Source organism: Podarcis melisellensis (assembly GCF_964234715.1).
Source record: "Podarcis melisellensis genome assembly, chromosome: 5".
NCBI classification, from domain to species: Eukaryota; Metazoa; Chordata; class Lepidosauria; order Squamata; family Lacertidae; genus Podarcis; species Podarcis melisellensis.
Window position 1 is genome coordinate 43,473,291 of NC_138537.1, and position 22,788 is coordinate 43,496,078.

The 22,788-nt window shown below is 45.9% G+C and overlaps 1 protein-coding gene across 2 annotated transcripts; it reads right to left on the minus strand.

The window, feature by feature from the left end:
* Nucleotides 1-2,484: 2,484 nt before the first annotated feature.
* On the minus strand, nucleotides 2,485-22,173 carry TLX1 (T cell leukemia homeobox 1; the record flags this gene model as incomplete). 2 transcript variants are annotated; one of them, XM_081912252.1, is made up of 3 exons in its annotated part: nucleotides 2,485-3,876; nucleotides 16,473-16,674; nucleotides 21,654-22,173. In XM_081912252.1, the coding sequence occupies 3 exons, from the start codon at nucleotides 22,171-22,173 to the stop codon at nucleotides 3,654-3,656; spliced, it is 945 nt and encodes a 314-aa protein (XP_081768378.1). In that variant the 3' UTR covers nucleotides 2,485-3,653. The 2 variants fall into 2 exon arrangements, with proteins under 2 accessions (XP_081768378.1, XP_081768377.1); XM_081912251.1 differs by having other exon boundaries at nucleotides 16,473-16,710.
* Nucleotides 22,174-22,788: the final 615 nt, after the last annotated feature.

Sequence of the window (22,788 nt, forward strand, 5' to 3'; positions counted from 1 at the left end):
GCAAATACTAAAATGACAACACACTGAAATACAAATTCAGCCTTTCATCATCCGGCATCAGATCAAAATTGCATCTCAGTGTAAATACAGAATTGATGTGGGGTGGGCAGGAGGGAAGGAATGATCAACAACACTTCTTTGAACATGATCTTCTTAATTTTGGTTGAATTGTGTGTTGCTGAACTGTGCAGTTGTTCGAAACCAGGCAGAATATCCCCATCCATTTCCCTTTCAGTATGTTTTCAGGCATATTGACCAATAGCCTGGAGACTCTTCAAATCTTGCTGAGTTGGTGATTATTAAGTTTTAAACTGATTCCATTTGAATGTCTTCCCAACCTGAAGTCCTTCAATATCTGGTGATACACAAGGTAGATTCTTCAGATACCTAAAGAAATTCCTGCGGCCCAGCCTGTTTGTTTGTTTGTTTAAATTATATAGTTATGAAAACTACAGTAGCCTATTTTAAAGTGCACACTTCCTTTTCCTAGTTCTAGTGATTTGTCATCAAGAAAAAAAGCATGAAAGCATTTTAAAAATCCAAAATGTATTTGGGAATGTCATGAGAATTCTACATGGATCTTACTGGTTTTTTTAAGATCCTGGTCCATCTGGAGTTGATACAATGCCTCAGTTGTCAGTTAGTGATGTGTTGCTATCCACCTTCCATACAACCAGACTTTGCCCTGATTCTTAAATACTAATGATCCTACCTTTGCTGATCCATTTGTTGGCCTGCTGGAAATGATTATATAAATATAGTGCCTCAAGTTTCAATGCAGCTATGACGTGTATGTAAGTCAGCAAACGTTTTCTCCCATGCTAACAAGTACTGGCCAAGCCATGCAACTTCAGTGGGTAATGTATACAATGACAATGGATTGTATCCAGTGTTGCCTTTGCTTAGGCAGGCCAGGATCACTGGCAGAGAAAGAGGGGTGTGGGGGGAGCACACTGTCCCTGGCAGCGCTATCCCAGTGGGGCGCCATCGCAGCTGCCCCTACCCACGCTGGGTGCCACGCCCCTGGGATGCGTGCCATACCCCCCGGGACGCATGCCAGCTACGCCCCCACCTGGTCTCCGCCCCCTGGTGCCGGAGCAGGAAGCTCCGTCACCAGCCAGGATACACAATTTTTGCTAATTCTCCTTTTCATTTAAACCTCACATTGTCGCCCTCCCAATAGTTGCTCTGCAGGTTTGGCAGACTGGAACAGAACAGGCAATAGCACAGCGAGAAGGTCAAGAAAATCTAGGGCCCCAAATGTGTGACCAGAAATGCTTCTTCCTGCTAACAGAAGTGGTTTTAGGGTAGTGTGATCGGTTCAGCTGCACTGGGTACTACAGGTGCCACAACAATGGTGTAGAGCAGGCACGTCCAACAGGTAGATCATGAACTGGTAGATCACTGGACATCCGTGGTAGATCAGTGGCTCAAACGGCCTTCCTTGTTCCTAAAAAAAGCTCAACAACTTTGACCTGAACCCTAAAAAAGGGGGTAGATGTTTTTAACTCTGTGAGTAGACCGCAGTTCACCACCCCTGCTTTAGAGCAGAGGACGAGGGGGATGCCAAAATTTAGTGTCACACAAGATACCACTGAAATGTGAGAGCCCAAAGTCCACCACTGCTGCTAAGGCAGGCTTGGGGAACCTTTGGCCCTCCAGATGTTGCTGAACTACAGTTGCATCCCTGCCCACTAACCATGTTTGGTAGGGCTGATGGGAGTTGTAGTTCTGCAGCAGCTAGAAGACCAAAGTTTCCTCAAGACAAAAAGCCTCCACTGGATGCAACCCTTTGTCCTCACATGTGAGACTTGTGTTGCCTCTTGAGCTTCTCAAGTTGTTTAAGCAGGTGTCTTCTCATTTCGTGTGTTGGGAAAGTGAAGGCAAAACATTTGTAATGGGAAGAGCGTTCTGATCAGTATTGTGTATTATTACATTTGCATTGCAAACCTGATTGACTCTCATTTCAAAGAGTCATCTGGTGTGTGTGTTTTTTAAAAAAACAACCACCTTGGAGTTCCACATATTGCCCTATCTGCTTTACTTTCATTATATCCCATTTGAAAGTCTACACGTTTGTTTTCATTCATTCATGCTCAGCATTGCTTGAAATTAAGCACAAACTTAAGGTTGTCAAGAGGTACACAACTGCACACTCCTGCACTGCGGGGGCTTGGGGGTCCAACTCTACAATTCTATGATTCTATACACTGAGGCTGTGAAATCAGAGCTTAAAATTAATGCATAATCCTTGCATGCTGGTGAACATGCAGTAGTCCTCTTTCTGTTTGTTCCAAGTAGAGCTTGCACAGGCAGTTGCTGCATAATCTCTGAGCTCATTTCTCACTAGAAGAATTAGGACAAAAACCAGAGAGAGAGAGGGGGGGCAGCTTGTCAGGGTTTCATTTTGTTTTGCCCTTTCCACTAACCTGGACTGATGTTTTTTCTCCTTTTTATTCAATTTTTTCCACATAAATTACACAAACACTTTAGAAAATGAGTACACGAAAAAAGAAACCATCTTATAAGTGCATAACTTAATAATAAAAAAGGGAACTGATGAATGCATTTCAAAACCTCACTGAAAATATTCTTTTCTGATAAATTGCCTGGCTCTGTGTATCACCCGATTTAAAATGGCAGTGATGGTTAGGTTAAAGTAAGTGAAAACTATATGCTGTAGATATCTTTTCTATATTCTTGGAGTTTGCTATAAGAAGTGCTTAAATTAATCACAAGCTTTTCCTCAACGTGATGAAAAGAAAATTGTGAAATGCTGGTCAGGAAATGGGAAAAGAGGGCTTTTCCACCCATGGCAAAGCAGACTTCTCAACCCAAAAGTAAATAAAATATTGAACAACATCATAAACGATACCAAAATAATCCATCAAGTGAAACTGCATTAGCCCTGCAAAAATGCCACAGATGCCTCAGAGTTATTAAACTATAAGTTGATCAATGCAGAGTCTGTGGTAGCCAGGAAAACTGATCACAACCTTCACACAATGGTTTGCAATGTAATGTTTACACTCAACAATAATTCCGGTTTCATTCCTTCAGCAGGGAGAAAATAAGGAAAAGGAGAGAAGCCCAAAGAATTCATCTCTGAAAATTAAAAAGAAAATGAAAACAGGGAGGTTCTTGTTCATCTGCAGGATCTTACTGTCCTTAGAGGCAAAAAAACAAAAACTAATCCCCAGCTGAAGATGCAGAGGCTGTTCAAAAACATTTCCAATTCAAACTGGTGTCATTATTTTGCTTACAAGTGATCAGTCTAAAATGTTTAAATGGGAGAACAAATCCTACATTGCCAGTAAAACTGAATTATATGAGTGGTTTCTCTTGGAAATATTTTTTTTTAAAAAAACACAACAACAGTAAGGTTCTTTTCTCCCCAGAAAAGTCTTTAAATGACCCTTCATGAATTTTCATAATCGGGCCTTGCAATCTCAAAGAAGAAGTAGCAAAAGCGATGCCCTTTATTGAAATACTGCCAACATTTTGCCCACTAAGAGAGTATTTGCTTGCATAGGGCACGATCTGGTTGCTGGTTCACCACTCCCTTTTCTGGGTCATAGATCTTCTCCCAATGGCAATGGGTAAGGGCAGCCATTTTGGGACGCCACAGTCCATGCACAGGCAAACTCAAGGCTTCACTCACAGGCCGAGGCTACAGAAGTTACGCTGGTAATCTTCGAGGAGTCATCTGACCATGGCTGGAGGTTCTGGAGGGCAAAGAGAGAGGAGTTGTGAACACAGATGGGGTCTGCTTGGAGGGGCTGGTTGATGGTTTTCTGAAAGGCCTCTTGCTGGAGCTGCATGAGGATGCGATTGGCTTGCTGCCTCTCCGCTTCCCGCTCCTCTGCAGTTTGTCGCCTGGGAGAAAGATGCAGACCGTATCATTTTTCAGTACTCTTGATTTATAAGATTTGCACCCTGCCTTTCCCCCCAAGTTGCTCAAGGGATCATGTGTGGTTCTTCCTGCCCCCACTTTATCCTCAGAACAACCCTGTGAGAGTCAGGATGAGAGTCTGTGCCTGGCCCAACGACACCCAGCAAGCTTCCTGGTCAAATGAGGATTTGAACTCAGGTCTTCCTGGCCTTAGTCTTACATCCTGGGGAAACCAATATGATGCCCTCCAGATGTTGTTGGACTACAGTTCCCAAGCCTTTGGCTAATTAAAAAAGCCCTCCCATCAGATGTCAAGGAAATAAACAACTACATGGCTTTTAGAAAACATCTGAAGGCAGCCCTGTTTAGGGAAGTTTTTAATGTTTGATGTATTTATTGTGGTTTTAATATTCTATTGGGAGCCGCCCAGAGTGGGCAGGGTATAAGTAATATATTATTATTATTATTATTATTATTATTATTATTATTATTAGATTGCCTTTTAAACTCTGAATGGGCAGTGGAGTGTTGTTTTTGTTTGTTGTTATTCTATTTTTTGTTTTTTAAAACTGCCTGCCCCAGATGAAGGGCAGTATAGAAATTTAAGGCCTAAATAAATAAAATAAACTCCATAATTGCCTTAACATGGCCATCCTGGCTGGGGATGATGGGAGATGTAGTTCCACAACAACTGGAGGGCACCCTGTTGCCTACCTCTGCTCTAACCACTACACCACACTGGCTCTCTCTGCTTCTGCTTCAGCCCACATCACACTTGTTCAGATGAGCTCCAGAGGAGAGAGTGCAACAACCTTGCAATGCTACCCACTGATTTTATCTCCACATTGCAGATTGGGTTGAGAAAATCGTACTCAACAATGCCACAGCATACTTCCCTGTAATGCTTCAATTGCAGGTTAGAGGGCTGTGCTGGGAATGAGAGAGTGGCTTACTACAGTACCTGGGGAGAGAGGATCCTCTTCAAGAGCAAACAGGGTTATTTCCCCCGGCCCCAGCGCTCAAACCCCAAAAGTCTTTTCAATGTCAGCTTTGGCCTACATGAAAGCATATTTGGGGCGACAGTTCTGTGGAATAAAATAAGCCCTGGTTGGTCTTGAAGAGAATTATCAGTCCCCCAGGTTTTGTAGTAAGACACTCTCTCATTCGCAACCTAGCCCTCAAACTTGCAGTCACAGTGAAGTACACATGGAGGAAATAATGGCTACCCTGATGCCACCATTTGATAAATGTTTCTTCCGGGTAGCATAGTAATATGTATGAGCACAACAATCATTTTCTTAAACTGCCAAGCTTCTCTAAATCAACATTGGGGAAACTACTCTTGTCAGCTTGGTCATATCAGAAAAGGATTTCTGTCTTCAGTGACGATGGTACGCATCTCCTTCACATAAAGGCTTCCTTTACAAAAAACGAAATCTTGTCCAGGTGAAGATAACAGAAAGGAACACAAACTTTGCGCGCCCCCCACCCCCCAAAAGTGCCAGTGGACAGTACAGGATGCCAAAAAGAAATCTGAGCAACACATTGCTTTAAAAAAAAGTAAGAATGCCAACAATAAGTTCTAATAACTATTGTTATGAGTTTGTGGGTGGTAGACACTTCTAAATTCCTGGACCCAGTAAGTGTTAGAATTTAATTAATCTCCCTGAACCTATGGATTCAACAAGGATTAAAGTATAAGCCTTTCTATACTCAGGGACATCCAAAGAAGTTGAATGTTGGAAGATTCAGGACAGAATCCTCTGAACTAGAGGAGATTTGGCAAAAGGTCTCATAGCCTGTTAGCATCTATGAATAAATATGAAGTATTTACACCCAGTACATATTCCTCTCCCATTTAAGTAATAAATAATAAATGGATACAAAGTTGAATCCATATTAATATCCTGATCTTAAGAATAAGAATAAGAATAAGAATTCAATGGGATTTAATCAGAAGTTCCAGAAAGTTGATTAGGACTTCCAAGCTAAGAGTCCATAATATGGATAGGAAAGAGCAGAATACCTATAAAGAAACCTAAAACTAAAAAACAGTGAGTTGTTGTCTCATGTGCCAAGTGTGTGCATAGAAAATCTAAATAACACATTTGCAATGTAAAGCTCCCATAATGCTTCTGTCTGAAAGCGTCCTATGCAAATGGAGGTATCGCATAGAACACATTAGCTGAAGGAGCATTGCGTTAGAATGAGATTGATGTCACTTATGACTGGACGGAATGTAGATGAGCTCGGGTCATTAGGGCAATGTCCTGGATGACACTTGGAAAGTTTCCCAAAGTATTTATACACCCGCTTTAAATAATTTTACATGATGAAAGTGAAAGATATGCCTGTACTGAGCTATTACTGTTGACTAGGCAGGAGGGTTCTTCTAAGGTCCCTAGTGAACACAGTCCAACAGATCTATTGTGGCATAATAACAGTTTCATAAACCATTTGCTGGCTTCATAAGTTACTTGAGGTATTGTGAAAGTTCATGGCCCAATGAGTCTAAAGAGTAGCACAGCAAATCCCTGTTCGGAGCGTCATGAGAACTTACTGAGAATTCAAACAAATAGTGGGCCTGATCTTAATGATTGTAGGCAACAATGGAAAAGAATGATGAAGACACAAAGAAGGAGAGAGAGGGGCAAAGAAGAAAAGATGGAGGAAGAAGAGGAAGAAACGTTAAAGGAGAATGGTTTGGGTTTTTTGTTTGTTTTGTTTTGTTAGAGAGAGAGAGAGAGAGAGAGAGAGAGAGAGAGAGAGAGAGAGAGAGAGAACAAACGAACAGATTGGACAGATTATAAAGAATCTCTCACCTCCCATCTCTTTCACAAAGTCTAAACAAGGCCTGGTATGGCGAACATAGGAAGCTCCTTTTCAACAAGGCAGACCACCGATTTGTCCAACTAACTCAATCTTGTCTCCTGATAGTGGTTCTCCAGGTTTTCAGAAGGGGATCTCTCCCAGGAAGCCCTGCCTGGAGATGCCAGGATTTGAACCTGGGACCTTCTGCATGCAAAGCAGATACTTTGCCACTGAGCTACAAGTTCTTGAAGACTTTCAACAGAGCTTCTCTCCGGTGAAAGAGTGAGTCAGATGTTTCCCTGTGGCATTATTTCCAATTTCCTTCTCCCTTTTACAGCAATTACAAATCCTTTGCCTAAATTTTACTTTAAGAAGTGGGTTCTGGATTTTTAAAAATGATATCCGTTTCATCAATTGTGATGCCAGATTAATAAGCCAATTAAAAACTATTAAATATTATGTGCTTAGACTACACTGAAATCAATTCCCAGGTCTACAGTTCAGGACAGAGCCATCTTTGCTGTATCTCTTCCTGATGTTGCCAAGTAAAATGGGTCCAGTAAAAATGCTTAGGCCTCTTTTATGCATAAAGGTTTCTGCCCAATATCTACACTGTGAAACCAGGCTTGCAAAAGGTGAGAGGGGAAACTGAGGCATAGACTTGCTTAGCTTTCCCCAGAAGTGGGCCCACTAATCTGGGGCTCACTGTGACACATTTTGACAACATTCCTTTACATTTTTGATCAGCAGGATGGCAAATGAGGACATGCCAGGCTCACACCCATTGCTCATTCACTCTCTTGCATGACCCAAAGAGACTCTCCCATCTTTTTATCAAACCAATCTAATCAATTGTAGGAGGTTACCTGACTGAGTCTACTATCTATCAACTCCCTCCTCTTCTCTTTCACTTGGTAAAAAATTGTTTCAAAACTCTGTTTATATTGAAACTATAGAAGATTCCTTTTTATTATCTTTATTAGTATTGATCTCCTTACAGTGCTTCAAGTGCAAAGTCCATTACAGTTTTGGTAATAATATTAAACACTTACTGACTGCAATGATTCCAGCAGCCTTAGAATATTTATAGATAGCTGCTACTAGTACTAAAAGAGTGAGAGAGACAGAGAGCAGGGAAGTGAAAGGGATGAATCACAGTAGGTATTTTAGCTTCTCAGAAACACAAGAAAACGACCACTTCTCATTTGAAAATCTCTGTTTACCTGTGCATATTCCCTCTTTTCTTTTCTTTTTTATAAAAAAGATTATTATTTTTGAAACACACGTTTTTAATACACCAGATTTGTAAAAAATAAAAAAGGTGTGTGTTTTTTTAAAAATAACAATATGTGTGTTGCTCCATGCCAAGCAAGGATTTGGAGTTGCTTGCATGAAAGGCCCACTTCCTTTCCCCCCTTTTCCTTCCCTGCCTCCTTTTTTTAAAAAATACAGATGTTTTCTGCAAGAGCAGTTCTGCACAAAAGAGCTGTTTTAGAAACAGAAACACCAGGAACATGCCTTCAGCAACAACAGGTGCAAAAAGGCAAACTACATCCCTTTCTTTGGACTGATGGAAACAAAATGGAAGGGGGTTTGTTAGTGATAGACACCACGGAGGGAAACTCTACCACACATGTAAAAAAACAACAACCCACCCACATAATAAGCTTCAGTGAGTTCAGTTGGGTGAAATGTATTTTCTTCCTTTATTGAATTATCCATTGGTGAACAAAATCCAAATTTAATGGGATAGGGAGAGTGCAAGCTGCCAATTAGATGAGGACAGAGAGATACAAGCAGCTTCAAATCCATATTACGTATACTCCAGGCTGGAGGAGCCCAAAGAGGTAACCTGCATCCCAGGCTCCTTTGGGTACAGTATGTTGTTGTTGTTGTTGATTATGGTGATCAGTTGAAAGTTGCCATGATTTATGATTAGTAGGTATACAGCATTTTTAATACAGCCTGATCCTAAAATATCCCTTCTCCCTCCTCTCTCTCCTCTCTTCTCCCGACCACTTACTGCCTATAACTGTATAAGTCTCACTCTGAAAGTGAATGACCTGTATGGAAGATTGTAAGACTTGAAAACAGAGACTTTAGATGGATTATTGTTACCCAATAAAAATCTGTTAATATTTTTTTTTAAAAAAAAGAAAGTAAGTTCCACTGAGTTCCAAGGCCCTTGCTGGAGTCACTCAAGAACCGCTCTTAAACGTAAATAGCAACGCGCACAAACCAACCACAGCAGAGTGCATGCTTAACTGCTGCTGGTTTCGATGGGAAGAGGGTCTGTTTTCGATGGGAAGAGAGGGCACTTGCACAACTCCATCTCGCTGACTGCACTGGGCCCTGAACGCTGCTTAACTTCGGCCTCTAAATAACTATTTATCCACCGTCTAATTGCCACCTGCTCGCGTCCTGACATCAGATTTTAAAACGTGCCATTGAAGGAACGCGCGGGCAAGGGAGGAATAATTTTCCAGGAGTCACCTCAAGCTCCTCTTTAATAACACATTCAGGGACCCACTTTGCGGAAGACCTGCCCAATTAAAAAACGAAACAAAAACGGGTGCTTGTCTTGTAATTACCGTTTTGCTTTTAATTTAGCTGTGCTGCTGTCCTGGCCCATCTGGCGAAGGCAAAGCAGCGAAGGAGCTCTGAGCTCATTTGAAAACACACCGGTTAGAACAAAAATTAAAGTCAGGGAACTTACTTTCTAGACCCGCACAACTAAGATAAAAGCCAAAGAAGTAAATCTTGGCGCTTGGCACTCCCCACTGATTTCGGTGGGCACATTTACGCATGACGAAAGGGGGGTGAAATGGGTCAGGATCGGGCTCTCTGCGCGCGCACCTTTCGCACCCACGCCTGGGAGAGAGGTCTAAAGGAGTTTTACAGCCTAGCTCCGCTTCAGGAAAGAACCGCATGAATAATGCACTCGCTTTCTTTCCACCACAAATTCACTCCTGATGCATATTTAATATTGTTTTGACTTCGGAGAGAATTGCAACCCTGCTTCCTCGCTTTGATAATTAGTGAAAAACAGATTATTAATTTCAGCGCGGGGCATTTTTCTCAGTTAGCATCACTTGGCGCGGGCAAAAAGGAGTAATTTGTCAGAAAGAGAGAAGCGCTGTCCGGGCTTCTGGAAGGAAGGAAGGAAGACGGGGGGGGGTGAGGGAGAGACGGAAGAAGAAGCAAGAGCCACGCGTCCCAGCCCAATTTGTTTCAAGATTGCAAACGGAAAGCGAGCAGCTTAGTTACAGCTCCGCCACAGAACGTCCAGCGCCTTAATTGCAAATATGCAGATAGAAGCAAACCTTCCTAGCACCGAGATTAAGTGTCTCGAGGGAAGGATTCCCGCCCAGGCTGCGCTGGGACCGGTGGAAATGCAGCAAAGGCCGTCTTCCACCACCACCCACACCAATCTGGGGAACATGACTCACGGCAGCTAAGTCCCAGAGAAGTCTAAGGCTGTTTAAAGGAGTCACGACTAAGTTTCATCGCTGTCAGTTAAGCTAAACGCTGTAAAACCTAAACACACTTTATTTGGGGCTAAGTCCCGTTCAGTGGGATTTACCACTTCAAACTTGCCTAGGTTCGTCCTGGAAGCCTATGCACGCTTCCTTACGAGTAAACCCCAAGTGGGCCTTGCCTTCGATGCAGAAGATCAGGTTGCACCTTGGCTTGGAGTCAATCCATTAATAGCGCAGTCCGCTGTCAAGCTTCTAATAGCTTAATCAATTGCCTGACCCGGTAAAATATTACAGCGCCACAAGTCAAAGGTAGTTGTGATACTACCTTTATGGAATGCCCTCCCCAGGGAGGTCCATCCGGCTCCAGCACTTCGTCCCTTCGGGCAGCAAGTTAAAAGGAGGCTCTTTGATTTGATGCTTCCTCGCTTTCTGTTGACTGGCTCTGATCCTGTGGCTCCGTTTGTTTATTTGTGGGTTGATAGGATTTCTCACCCGCCCTTCACCATAAGGTTTCAGAGTGGGTTACAACAATGTAAGCGCCCAATATAAAAACCTGTTAAAACCATTCCCAATCAGAAGTATTGTCTGGGTCCTTAAAAAATATGCATTTCAAGCCTCAAAGGCCAAGGTAACAATATGCATCTTCAGCGTTCTTGGGAAGCTGTAGAATGAAGGGGCCATGTGCACCTTCGTGGAGAGGGAACGCCATAGCTTAGGGGCTTCCTGCCACAGAGTTCCCTTTCCCACCACCCTCCAGACTTCCAAGCGGATGGAACTACCAAGCCCCCCCCCCAATTTTCAATTTGTAGTGTGGTTTTAGAGCTGTCGCTTTCCCGATTTTGCAACTTGAATCGCAGCTTAATGCATGTCACCAATCTTGAACTGATTTTGTATTTTGTGCTTTGTTTTCAGCTACTTCCGTTTATGTCTTCGAAACAAGCAGGATGCGTATTTTTAAATAAATAGAAATATATTCATAAAGTTGGAGCCTTCAGTGTGAAATAACAACTACAGCAAACCCCATATAGACTGCCCTGTCTGCCCTAAAGTGGATTACTGTTGCAGATGTGCCTAATGAGACCATGCAGGAGTGCCAACTTGAATAAAATATGGGGCGGGGGCAGGTAAGCCCCATCCTGCATAATCACTCCCAAGGCACACTGGCAATGCCATCAACTTTTGGGGGCCCTGCTCCTCAACTATTTTATTGGGGGCTGAAATGCCCTCGGCCCCTAGGAGTTGTCTTCTATGAGACCATGGGTGGTATGCAAGCAGCTTTTACTCAGAGTAGAGCCATTTAAACGAATGACAATGAGCAAGTTAGATGCATTAATTTCAGTGGTTGTATTCTGAGTAAAACTTAGATGAAAGCCACCCCATATTTTAATATGAACACAGCCCTAAAGTTTACAATGAGAGAGAGAGAGAGAGAGAGAGAGAGAGAGAGAGAGAGAGAGAGAGAGAGAGAGAATAAACCATGAAAGAAGTGTTTTTCACCCTACTGAAGCCAATGCAAAGGGAATTATACTGCAAGGATCAGTTTTGTTGTTCTGAAAAAATTGTGAGACTGCAATCTGACACAATCATACCCAGGGAGAAATAAGTGTGCCTCCAAGTCACCCAGAAAGTTGAAATACCTACATACATAGCTCAACACATACTGATAACTATTTTAAAATATATTAACAGACAACATTTGGAACATTCATCTTACAAGCACTCAGTTATGAGATGACGTTTATTGGGGGATTAATGGAATCCCTAATACCTTACTCCTTTCTACTTTAGCGAAATTATGCCCCCAGCCTTTTAAAAACTATAAATTGAAGGAAAGGTTGAAAACGGATGAAGAGGATTTCTGGTCTACAGGAAGGAAAAGCTCTTCAAGCAGATTTTGATCTGGCCGAGCGGGAGGGGACATTTGCAACATCGGGGAGCATAATAGGGACAAAGCCCCTATTCTAAACCGGAGAGTTGTTCTCCCATTGTAATTGCTTCAGTTGTAAAAATAAATCAAATAATAATAATTTGTATTTTAACGAAGTTGTTTATCTTAACATTCATATTTCTAGAGAATTAGTATCCGCTGAAGGGATCGCGTAAACTTAAAGCAAATTCTTGTCTTTATATGTCCTTTTACATCATAGTTCGTTCAATCCCATTTAATGGCTAACAATAATGGTTCACTTTGAGGACGTAAGACTTTTGTTTCTTTGGCAGAACTGCAAAATTCCGACAGTAACCTCCACCGCCCGCTCACTTAGCGCAGAATATACTCATTTTGAGCAAAAACGTCAAATCTACTTTGATGAAATCTATCCTTGCTCCCAATACTTTAAAAAAAAAGTTTAAACTGCTTATCATGCCCAGTGATATTTCATGTGAAAGGCATTGAGCTCCCATTTGAAAGCGTTCAAATACATCTTCTGTCGGTGGGTTTTAGGGCCGAAATCTCTTGGGTGCTGTGAAATGTCAGCACCGCAAAACGAAGCGGGCAGGGCAGGGGGACTTGCTCGGGAAAGGACTACCTTGTTTTTACCAAGGGCGAAACTAGGCTTTATTGCACTCGGGTCAAAGAGCCAGTTTGGTACATATCCATGCGCATTTGCATGCACACACAGAAACTGGGCCTGGGAGCCTCAATGGCGCCCCTCTGAAGGCTCCAGGGGCAGAACAAAACAAAACAAAACAGCTGGCTAGCCGCCCCATAGCTACGACTCTGCTTTTACATTCGCAGTGAGGGCAAAGTTTGCTGTCTAGTCTGGCGAATTTAAGACTAAGAAACCGCAAACCACTTTTCTGAGCTTTAAACGCCGGGTTCCTAAGATTCAAACCCGATTGTTAGTTCATGAGAACACGCGGGCGCGGGGGGCGGAGTCGCGCTGGGTAGCTGTTCCCCCCGGCTTCCTCAGGTGCACGTCGGAAGGGCGGCAGAGAACCTTTGCGGGCACAGGATTCCACGGGATCCGGAAGGTTGTAGATCACTAGGAAGGCTATAGAAAGAACTCTTTCCACCCCTGCCTTCAGAAGCTTGTCCTGGAGGCTCATGGGACTATTCTCTGTTGATCTCAGGTTCTGCTTGCTGGTTTCTTGTGAGCCTCGGGAGGGGGGCACTATACTAACAGCACTGGACTAGACATAAGAGCCTAGCGGCCGATGTTGAGAGGGCCGTCCTCTCCCCCCCCACCACCACGTTGATGGGCATTGCCATTCAAATGGTGTGCCTGCACAACGGCATGTGATCGATTATGTGGGAAGGGTCTTACTCCCACCCCCACCCCATATTTTATTAAAGTTGGCACCCCTGGGACTAGATGAGCCTTGGGTCTGATCCAGCAGGGGTCGTCTTATATTCTTAAAGGCAGAAGGTATGAAGGGACCAAGGTTCAGCACAGGCTTCCACGCGTGATCTGGAAGCAAGCGTGTACCCCTGAAGGCTCCCGGCTTCCCTAGTTCCCTTGAACCCTTGGTCCACCTTGCTCAGTATTGTCTACACTGACTGATAGCGGCTCTCCCGGATTTCTGGTAGAGTTCCCTCTCCCAGTCCTATCTGGAGATGCTGGGGAGCAAACCTGGGCCCTTCTGCATGCAAAGCAGGCATTCTACCATTGAGCTTTAGCTGTGGAAAGACAGTGGAGAGGCTATTGGCACAGCCGTGACCCGCACGCCACCCGTTTGTTTTTTACTAACCCCTCAAAAAGGCTTTAACTCCGCATTCTACAAACACGTGTTTAAACTTGCTGGTTTCATAACGCCCATTTTCAAAAAGGGCATTGGCGTTTTATCATGCGCTTAGCGCTTGTAACCGCCACTGTAAAAGTCTTTGGGAGACTCCCCCGCCCCATGTATAGTTTCTTATATTAAAACTGGAAACCCAGACTTTCTCAGGGTTATTATTCTATTATAAGATTCTATTTTTCTCTCTCTAGGAAGTGACTCTGAAAAACGCTGGTTCCCTGGAGGCCCTTGAACTCATGTAAATGCCTTCTCACCTGGGCAAACCATTTACAGTGGTACCTCAGGTTACATACGCTTCAGGTTACAGACTCCGCCAACTCAGAAATAGTGTTTCAGGTTAAGAACTTTGCTTCAGGATGAGAACAGAAATCGTGCTCCGGCGGCGCAGCGGCCGCAGGAGGCCCCATTAGCGAAAGTGGTGCTTCAGGTTAAGAACAGTTTCAGGTTAAGAACAGACCTCCGGAACAAATTAAGTACTTAATCCGAGGTACCACTGTACTCCGAATTCGTCCTGCTGCTCTCTTACCCGCGACAGCGCAATCCTAGCCATGGTTTCCTTTGAAATGGGTCCTGCCGCGTTCAGTCGTGCTTACTCCCAGATAGATTTGCAACCTAACAGTGACATCCTATGCACGTTTATCCGGAAGTGAATTCTGTTCCGTTAAATGGGACTCCCAGAAAAGCGTGAGCGGATTGGACTGCAGTCTAATTCAGAATCATACTTCTGATTGGCAGGCTGGTCTCGCGCGCTCCTCCCTCTCCCCAAAATACCCATTATTTATGTATTGCTTCATTTACACTCCAAGGAGCCATGCATGGTTCTCTTTCTCCCCATTTTATCCTCACAACAACCCTGTTAGGCTGAACAGCTGCGGTGCGCCCAATATCACCCCAGTGAGGTTAGTGGCTGAGCAGGGATTTGAACCCTGGTCTCCCAGGCCCTGCGTCCAATACTACACCAAGGCGGCTCTCTCACTATTAATAGTAGCAATAGTAGTAGTGCTAATAATACTATTAACCATCTCCTGCAAATTAAAACAAAAACACCCAGGGGCGACGCCTTTCCTTTCCTAGGGTGGGGCAGGACTTTGAATCCGATTAAATGCTCTGTTGAGAAGAAGAGAGCACGCGCAAAATGAGGCCTCTTTTCTACACGGTCCCTGAAGACAGAGGAAGAACATGCAGCCTGCAGAGCATCTCTGGCAGGGGCCTCCTGCACCTCGGCTCCATGCTGCCCTGGCCATGACCAAGATTAGCGAAGCGCCTCCTTCAGAAAGTTATCCAGGAACCTTCGCTCACTTCCGACGGCCGGATGTACACTTGGACCCTCTCAATACAATGCCTCTTGATTTGTTTCTGCAACTATAGCAACGGGCCCGAGACTCTTTCCCGCCGATCCTTTTGTTTGAAAAGGCCAAGCGCAAGAACACCTCCGAGCCCCCTCCCTCCCCCCGGAAAGCGGTCAGTGGATAGATAGGTTGGAACGCCATTAACCCTTCCAGTGGCAGGCCATCAAATTCTCTCGCTTTGAAAGGAAGGCAAATTGTGAGACAGGCTGTGCACGTGACAATTTAGAAGGCGCACGGCTTGGGGGAAGGGGGCGAGCGCAGGCAGATAGATGATGCCAGCATCTGCTTCATCATAAAACATCCACGGAGGGGGGGGAGTTGTGGACAAGCGTTTTTGTCTGATGTGTAAAATTCGGGACATCCGAGACTTATGAAGAGGTCTGAAACGGGGACTGAAAAGAATGCAAGAGGCTGTCAAACGTGGAAGCGACTGGCTCGACGAAAAACCGAAAGGAACACGCGGCAGGCAGAGATAACAGAGGGTTTAAATAACGCGCATATACATTGGTATAGATAAGGAAGACATGAATTCAATAGGTGTCATAGACAGGTCCCTTAATACTGATTCCGCTTGCAGATATGACTTCCTGGGCAAAAGTATTCCGCTGCTCCCAACCAACTCAAACTTCAGGGTCGTCATGTATTAAGCAAGCTGCACGTGCAGACAAGGCTGCGGAGAACCACTTAGAGCATGAACAATAGCCTCCCATTCATCGCGCGCGGAAGACACTGCGAGTCAATACAATGGCGCCACTGTCGCGCGGCCGCGCGCGCGCACACACACATCCCATCCGCCAATAATGGCTTGAGTCACAACTGGCTCACACCTCAGGGAAAAGAGGCAGGTTCAGGCAACCCCGAAGGCCCATCTCACCCCCACCCCCCACAAAAGGAAGAAAAAACCCCAGAGGAAGGCAAAGAGCAGGAGCGGAGGTACCATTACCTGGCTCTGCATCCTAATGTAGGAGTTGGCTGGAAAGTGAAGCCGACAGAGTTAATGGGGTTCCCCCCTTTTTTTGGGGGGAGAGCATATTTAGATCAGATGGCAAGCCCAGGCGCATCCCAGGGCCCTTTCACGCTTGCAAAGAGGAGAATCTCTCTCTCTCTCTCTCTCTCTCTCTCTCTCTCTCTCTCTCTCTCTCTCTCTCTCACACACACACACACACACACACACACACACGAGGCCTGGCCTCGGCCGCTCACCTCCACTTTGTCCTCCTGTTCTGGAACCAGGTCTTGACTTGCGCGTCGGTCATTTTCAGTGCCTTGGCCAGAGCCGCCCTCTCGGCCGAGGCCAGGTACTTCTGCCGGTGGAAGCGCTTCTCCAGCTCGCAGATCTGCAGGCGGGTGAAGGAGGTGCGGGGCTTCTTCTTCTTGGGGGGCGTCCGGTTCTGGTAGGGGTGACCTATACGGCGTGTTACAGTGAACGGTGAGAGGGCCACTGGAGGGGGAGACAGGGCGGGCGGGGGTGGGGGTGGGGGCAAAGAAGCAAGCGGCGACATGATCAGGAGGGGTCCACAAGCGTCGGCAGAGGAGAGACAGAAAGAGACAGACAGACAGTCAGAGAGCGAGGCTGGGCCGAGGTGGGTCGAGGAGAGCACGGGAGGAAATCCCAGCCACAGAGGCAGACACCCCCACTCCCCTCAAGACACGCTATGACCCACAATCCCCACCCTCTCTTCATTTAGCCCTGCGAAGGGGAAAGTGGAAACCTCTCCAAATTTCTCTCCGAAGATCTCGACTTGCCTGAGCTTCTCCAGTTTTTTATTTACATCATCCTATTTATTTCTATCGCCCCAAGAGCCTCTGGGTATAGACGTACACATGTAGAGCACTACGACGACATCTATCAAGTTAGTAAACTAGCCACGAGACTAGTCCCCTGGATATTGAAAAGACTTCAGATCTAATCTTGGGGCTCTTGGTGGGCCGGGAGACGAGTTGGAAAGGAGTTCCAGAGATGGGATATTCTAGAGACAAGCAGACAGGCCCTTGAAGACTGAAACTGGGGTTTCCCTTTCCCCCTCACCCCTCGAAGTAAGACAAAACTAGACTGAATGGTCCACAGGGCACATTTATCGAAGGCTTTGAGACCAGTGGAACAATCCACAAAACATCTCCGTCCCTTTTCCCAGATAGGGAATCAAGGATGAGAAGGGTTTGTCCCTAGCTGACTTTGGGGAGGTGACCGAGGGTGAAACACCTCAGATTGGTGCATTAGAAGTCACTTTCTGGGGGTTCAGCATTCCGCCCCCCCCCCCGCAAAGCAACAATAAAACAACAACCACCCCGGAATGGGCAACATGACAGTAAATGGATGATCATCGAGGGACTCGGGCGCGACTTTTTTCAAAATACATATGTAATCGTGCAAAACGTTGGCTAATCCTACCCTCTAAGGCTGGGCTTTGCTGCCTCGCTAGCCCGGAGGCCAGCGCAGAGCAACACCGCGAGCGAAATGAGGACAAAACTCATCTGGGCCTCGCAGGAGTCACGAATCACTGCAGCAATTAAATCCTATTAATGTTTCACCGCACCCGCTCCTGCCCCCGAAGGCTTTAATTTTGCAAAGACTGAAGCAGCTCTGACTTTCAGGCAATTTCCCTACCAACCACCTTGGTTTATTTCCCCCCGAAAACGTTGCTACGGGTGATTCTCAACACACGAATCAAGGCCCACTGAAATCAATGGGGCTTATTTCGAAATAAAACGTAGGACTGGGTCATAAACATTGGGTCGAATTACCTCGGAAGAAAAGGGTGCAGAGCGTCAGGCTATGAGCAGCGGTGGTAAAGTTGTAAGGGTTGGGGATCCTGGAGCCCCTATCAGGCCCGGGCCAATGCGCAGAGATGATGGCAGTGGTGACCCAACAACATTTGGAGGTTACTCATCCCTGCTGTAAACCTCAGCCCTAAGCTAGAAAAAGCCATTGAATACAATGGGACACCCTCCGAAGAAAGACGCTCGGGATTGCGCTGTAAGGCTTACCAATGAACTAAGTCTCACTCAATGCAAATGCGCTTACTCTCGAATCAGTGCGCACAGAACTGCAGCCATCGTGGGACTTAGTGTAGAACGAGCGTGGTTAGAATTGGGCTACACTTCTCCCTTCCCCCCGCCCCCCCGAAAAACTACGTTGCTCTTTGGGTGTTACTGTGTTTAAAGCGGATGCAGTTCGATATAATCGATAGAGCGTTTCATGAAATACTGAGAGCACTTGCTTGTTTAATTTTAAAAATACAATTCACACGCACACGAAACCTGCGGGTTGCTTTTAAAGGAATGCTCGTAAAAACTATTAAGAATACGAACGGAGATTATTAGGTAAAAAGCGGGTGGCATGAGTCGCGCGTGTGTTTGAGGGGGAAGGAATGGGAAATGGGCCGCGTAATCAAAGATATTCTTTTGATTTTTCATACGTTGTCGTTTTGATTTTAAATCGATGCAATGTGGCCTGTTTTCCGACCTTTCCGATGCTGGCGTGAAATCATTCTCAAATGGCAACAACAATCTGCTATGTAAGTAACAAAACAGAGCAAAAACAAGCAAGCCCCCCAAATAACTATTTAGATTGCTTTCTCAACTTTTCCTCTCCCTTGTGATTAGTCTTTCCTATGGAAGATGTTTTCCAAAAACCACTGTGGGAAGATTTTTACATTAACTTTCCGACGCGGAAAACAAAAGGATTTAAGAGTCACTTGGGGGTTGAGGACGGGACCTTTTGGAGTGTTGCCTCTGGCTCCAAGTTTGACTGGGAATTATTCTGTTAAATAGGACACTTAACAGCGCGATCCTCCAACACCTCTCTATTCAGGCCTAATGTACTTTTTTCTCCTTTAATTTACAAACAAAAATACTCCAGGCATTTATAGGGGCAGCATGGAGCGAAATACATACTGTAAGCTTGAATTGGGAGAACTGGAAATAAGTTGGAAGTAAGGGGAAGACGGTAGGTGAAAAATATGAAATGAGTTTATTTTAGTGTTTGTACCCCCCCCTCCTAGGATATGTGAACGCTGATTTATAGTTTAGTGGCAAATCCGAAGACTTTAAGAGACCTTTCAAAATATCTTTATTTATGGCTAGATTCGATTGCAATCCTATGCACTTTTTACCTAACAGTTAGTGAAACTGTACATAGCGGGCCTTACTTCCGAGTAAACGTGCATGCTATTGCGCTGCTTATGAATATTAAAGAAGCGTTCCACAGGAAAGCGAGGAAAATAAATTCCACCAAACGCTCCGTATATTTTATCGCACAGTTCCCAATCCACACACACACGTGTTTCCCTCAAGTTTAACGCCAACAATTTTCCTATTTTGCCCGAATGCTTTCAGCGGAAGGCAAGGGGAGAGAGGAAGAGGTAGGCCTCTAACTTGCTGCAGGAGCCTCGACGGAAGAACAAACCAGGGAGCCCAAGGCGCTCTCGTTGAAATAAATGAATAAATCAGACTGCGCTTTTTAAAAAAAACCTTTTTTAAAATCGTGCTCTAAAAGCAAGCGGCACAGAACCACGCGTACTGCAGCCGTCTCATTGAGGCCTGGAAATCATGGCTGCAATACTTAATAAAATAAAATAAAGGCTGCAGAGGGAATGCAAGATAACATCTACATTTCTATATTTTATTGGGTCTTCTGTAATAAAAGACTAGTTCTTACGGCTCTTGCTCCTGGGATTCTCCTCGCTCCTCCAACGAAACCCCCGGTTTCTCCCCACCTTGGGGCGTTTTCCCTGCTGTGGAATAACAACATCCAGGAAACCCTCCTGAAACCGGAGCGGGGCGGAGGGTTCGAGGTTCAAACCCAACGCGGATCGCAGGCCTCGGCGCGCGCGGCGCGGTGGGCGCGCTCTATTCGGTGGAAAGACCCCGACTGCGCGGGTGTTTATCTGCCCATCTGTCTTGTTTGGGTCTCTCCAAACAGTCATTGGTTTGAACTTTACAACCCCCCGGGAGATAGGTAAGTTGCCAGCCCTTGGGGTAATCCTATCCTTCTCCAAGCGAAAGATAATGGGGATTTTATTGATGAAGCTCGGGTTTCACTCTTTAAATTAAAACTGAAATATTATGGCCGTCATTGTTTGCAGTGGGAGGGGAGCGGGGCAGGAAATCCCCGAGATGTTCCGAAAGCCACCGGTTTATGTGGCGGTTCTCCTTCGAACGGATCTGCCTCTGAACTAATATACATTTTGATCGGCATGTATTTGTTTCGTGCATGTATAACAGCAGCGCAGATCTCTCCATTTACAGGCCAGAGATTCGAGAAAAGACTGGATCCGAAAGGAGGCGCAAAAGGAAGACGTAGTAGTTCCCAACACCAGACTATTGATCGGCCACTCTCGCCCCTGCCATTCGCAGCTGGATCCTGCCCCTTTTCATTATTTATGTTACAGATCAGTATCACGTAATGCCGTCTGTCTAGGGCTGGGGAACATGTATATGTGTATTTGTATATAAATTTTATAAAGGCACGCGCACGTGTGCTGTATAATCTATTGAAAACAGTCGTGAAGGTTATTAAAATGTTACTTGAACATTGGAATAGGCTGTTCTTTCGGCGGTAGATGAATTATTATTACTTTTTATAAACATAATCATTTGGCCAAAATGTTATATTTTACACACATACACTATTCGCCTGACCACATTATAAGTTACTGTTGTGGTGGTGGTTATTATTGCTATTAGTGGTAGCATTTATTATAGCCTTTCAAATAAATAAATCTGTCACAGTTTTAAGAGATATAGAGAGATATAGCCATGCGAGGGGGAATCCAGCTACAGTAGGAATGCATCATTTATAAATTCATTCGCGTGAGTACTGGGGCTGGATCACCCCACCACTTGAAAAATAAAAATAAAGGAGACCTCAGCTTCTATGAATGTCATTGAACAAAGTCTGGATTATTAGCATGTCAATTCCATTTCTGGGAGAAATACTTGAATAGCTCGAGAGGGTGAAAGCCTACTTCTTCCCTGGAAATTTTAACAACATTAGAACCTCGGGATAACAGTGCTGTCAAATACAGCCAATTTAATAATGATAATCAATGTGATTAAAGTTCTCTACTACGGAGGCCTCTCTTTTTTTACCGCCAAATCCCAGGCATATATATGAGCGCTCTAGTGGGCCATAAATCTAAGATCAATCAATCAAAGCTATTTATAAATCACGCCAATCGATGCCATTAAACCAGTTACAAATCGTGCCCAAGGCCTGCCCGGTAGGTTTGTTGCTTAGGGGCAGAGAAGGGACGCTCCATCTCCGAGCCAGTAAGCTTGTTTTTGTTTTTCGGGTGCGAGAGAAGAGAGAGGAGAGCGAGTGAGCGAGCGACGGGGGAGACTAGTGCAGGTGTGCAGCAGGAGGGAAAGAGACCCACTCACCTGTGAACCTGTCCTTGGTGTAGCGCCTGTTGCTCTCCATCCAGGGGAAAGTCAGCCCCGTGAGATTGTTCACGGACGGGACGGTGGGCACGGCCGTGGAGAGAGGCTGGTGGACGCCTCCGGTCAGGGGTCTGTGCGCCGGCACCCGGATCACGCCCCCGGCCGCGTTGAGGTTATTTCCGTTCATGGTCCCGACCCCCAGGTTCATGTTGTAAGACCCCGCCAGAGAAGCCATGCTGCAAGCCCCGCCGTTGCTGTAACCTCCGGCGGAGGACGACCCTCCTCCTGCTGCTCCGCCGCCGCCGCCTCCGCCGCCGGTGGCCGAGCCGTAGTGGCCGGCCATGGGGTTGTATGCGCTGCTCACCACGCATCCTCCCAGGCCGTAGTCCGCCACGTCCTGCAGGCGCGCGTTGGAGATCATGCAGCTGCCTTGGTCCGGGTTGTTGAGGATCTGGTCGATGCCGAAGCTGATGGGCTCGGCGTGGCTCTGGTGGAGGTGGTGCGCCCCTAAGTGATCCATGCTGGGCCCACAGCCACCCCAAAGAGGGCGACTTTTACCCTCCCCCCTCCACCACCTCCACCACCACCTCCACCTCCTCCTCCCTTCTTCCAGGCGAGAGGTTTTTTCAAAATACGCGCAGCTTTCCTGGTCGCGCTTCACTTGATCCCAAAGAGGTAAAAAAAAGGAGGATGGAAGCGGAGGAAGGAAAAGCTGGGGGAAGGGGGAGGGGGAGGGTGTGGGGGGATGTGCGCGCCCGTGGGCTCCCTCTCTCGCCTAGCTGCGAGGGCATCAATCATGTTAGCCAAAAGCCTGGTGCTGCTAGGCCCTGCTCCGCCATTGGCTGGAGCACGGAGAAGCTGGATGAATGACAGCCGAGGAGAAAGAGGGAGGGAGGGAGGGAGAAGAAAAGGAGTTTCTTTCCCAGCCAAACCCAAGCGGGGAGCCCCGCCAGGCACCCATGGACCCTAGCAAGACGAGTCGTCTGCGCAGCAGAGTCAGAGCGCTGGCGCTTGGGGAGACGGCGAAGTGCCCGCGCAACCTCTCGCCTGAGTCAGCGCATTATCCGCGCGGCCGCAATTCTGCGCCCCGTTATTTTTTAGCACCGCGTGCGTCCCAGACCCAGCCGGTGGCGGG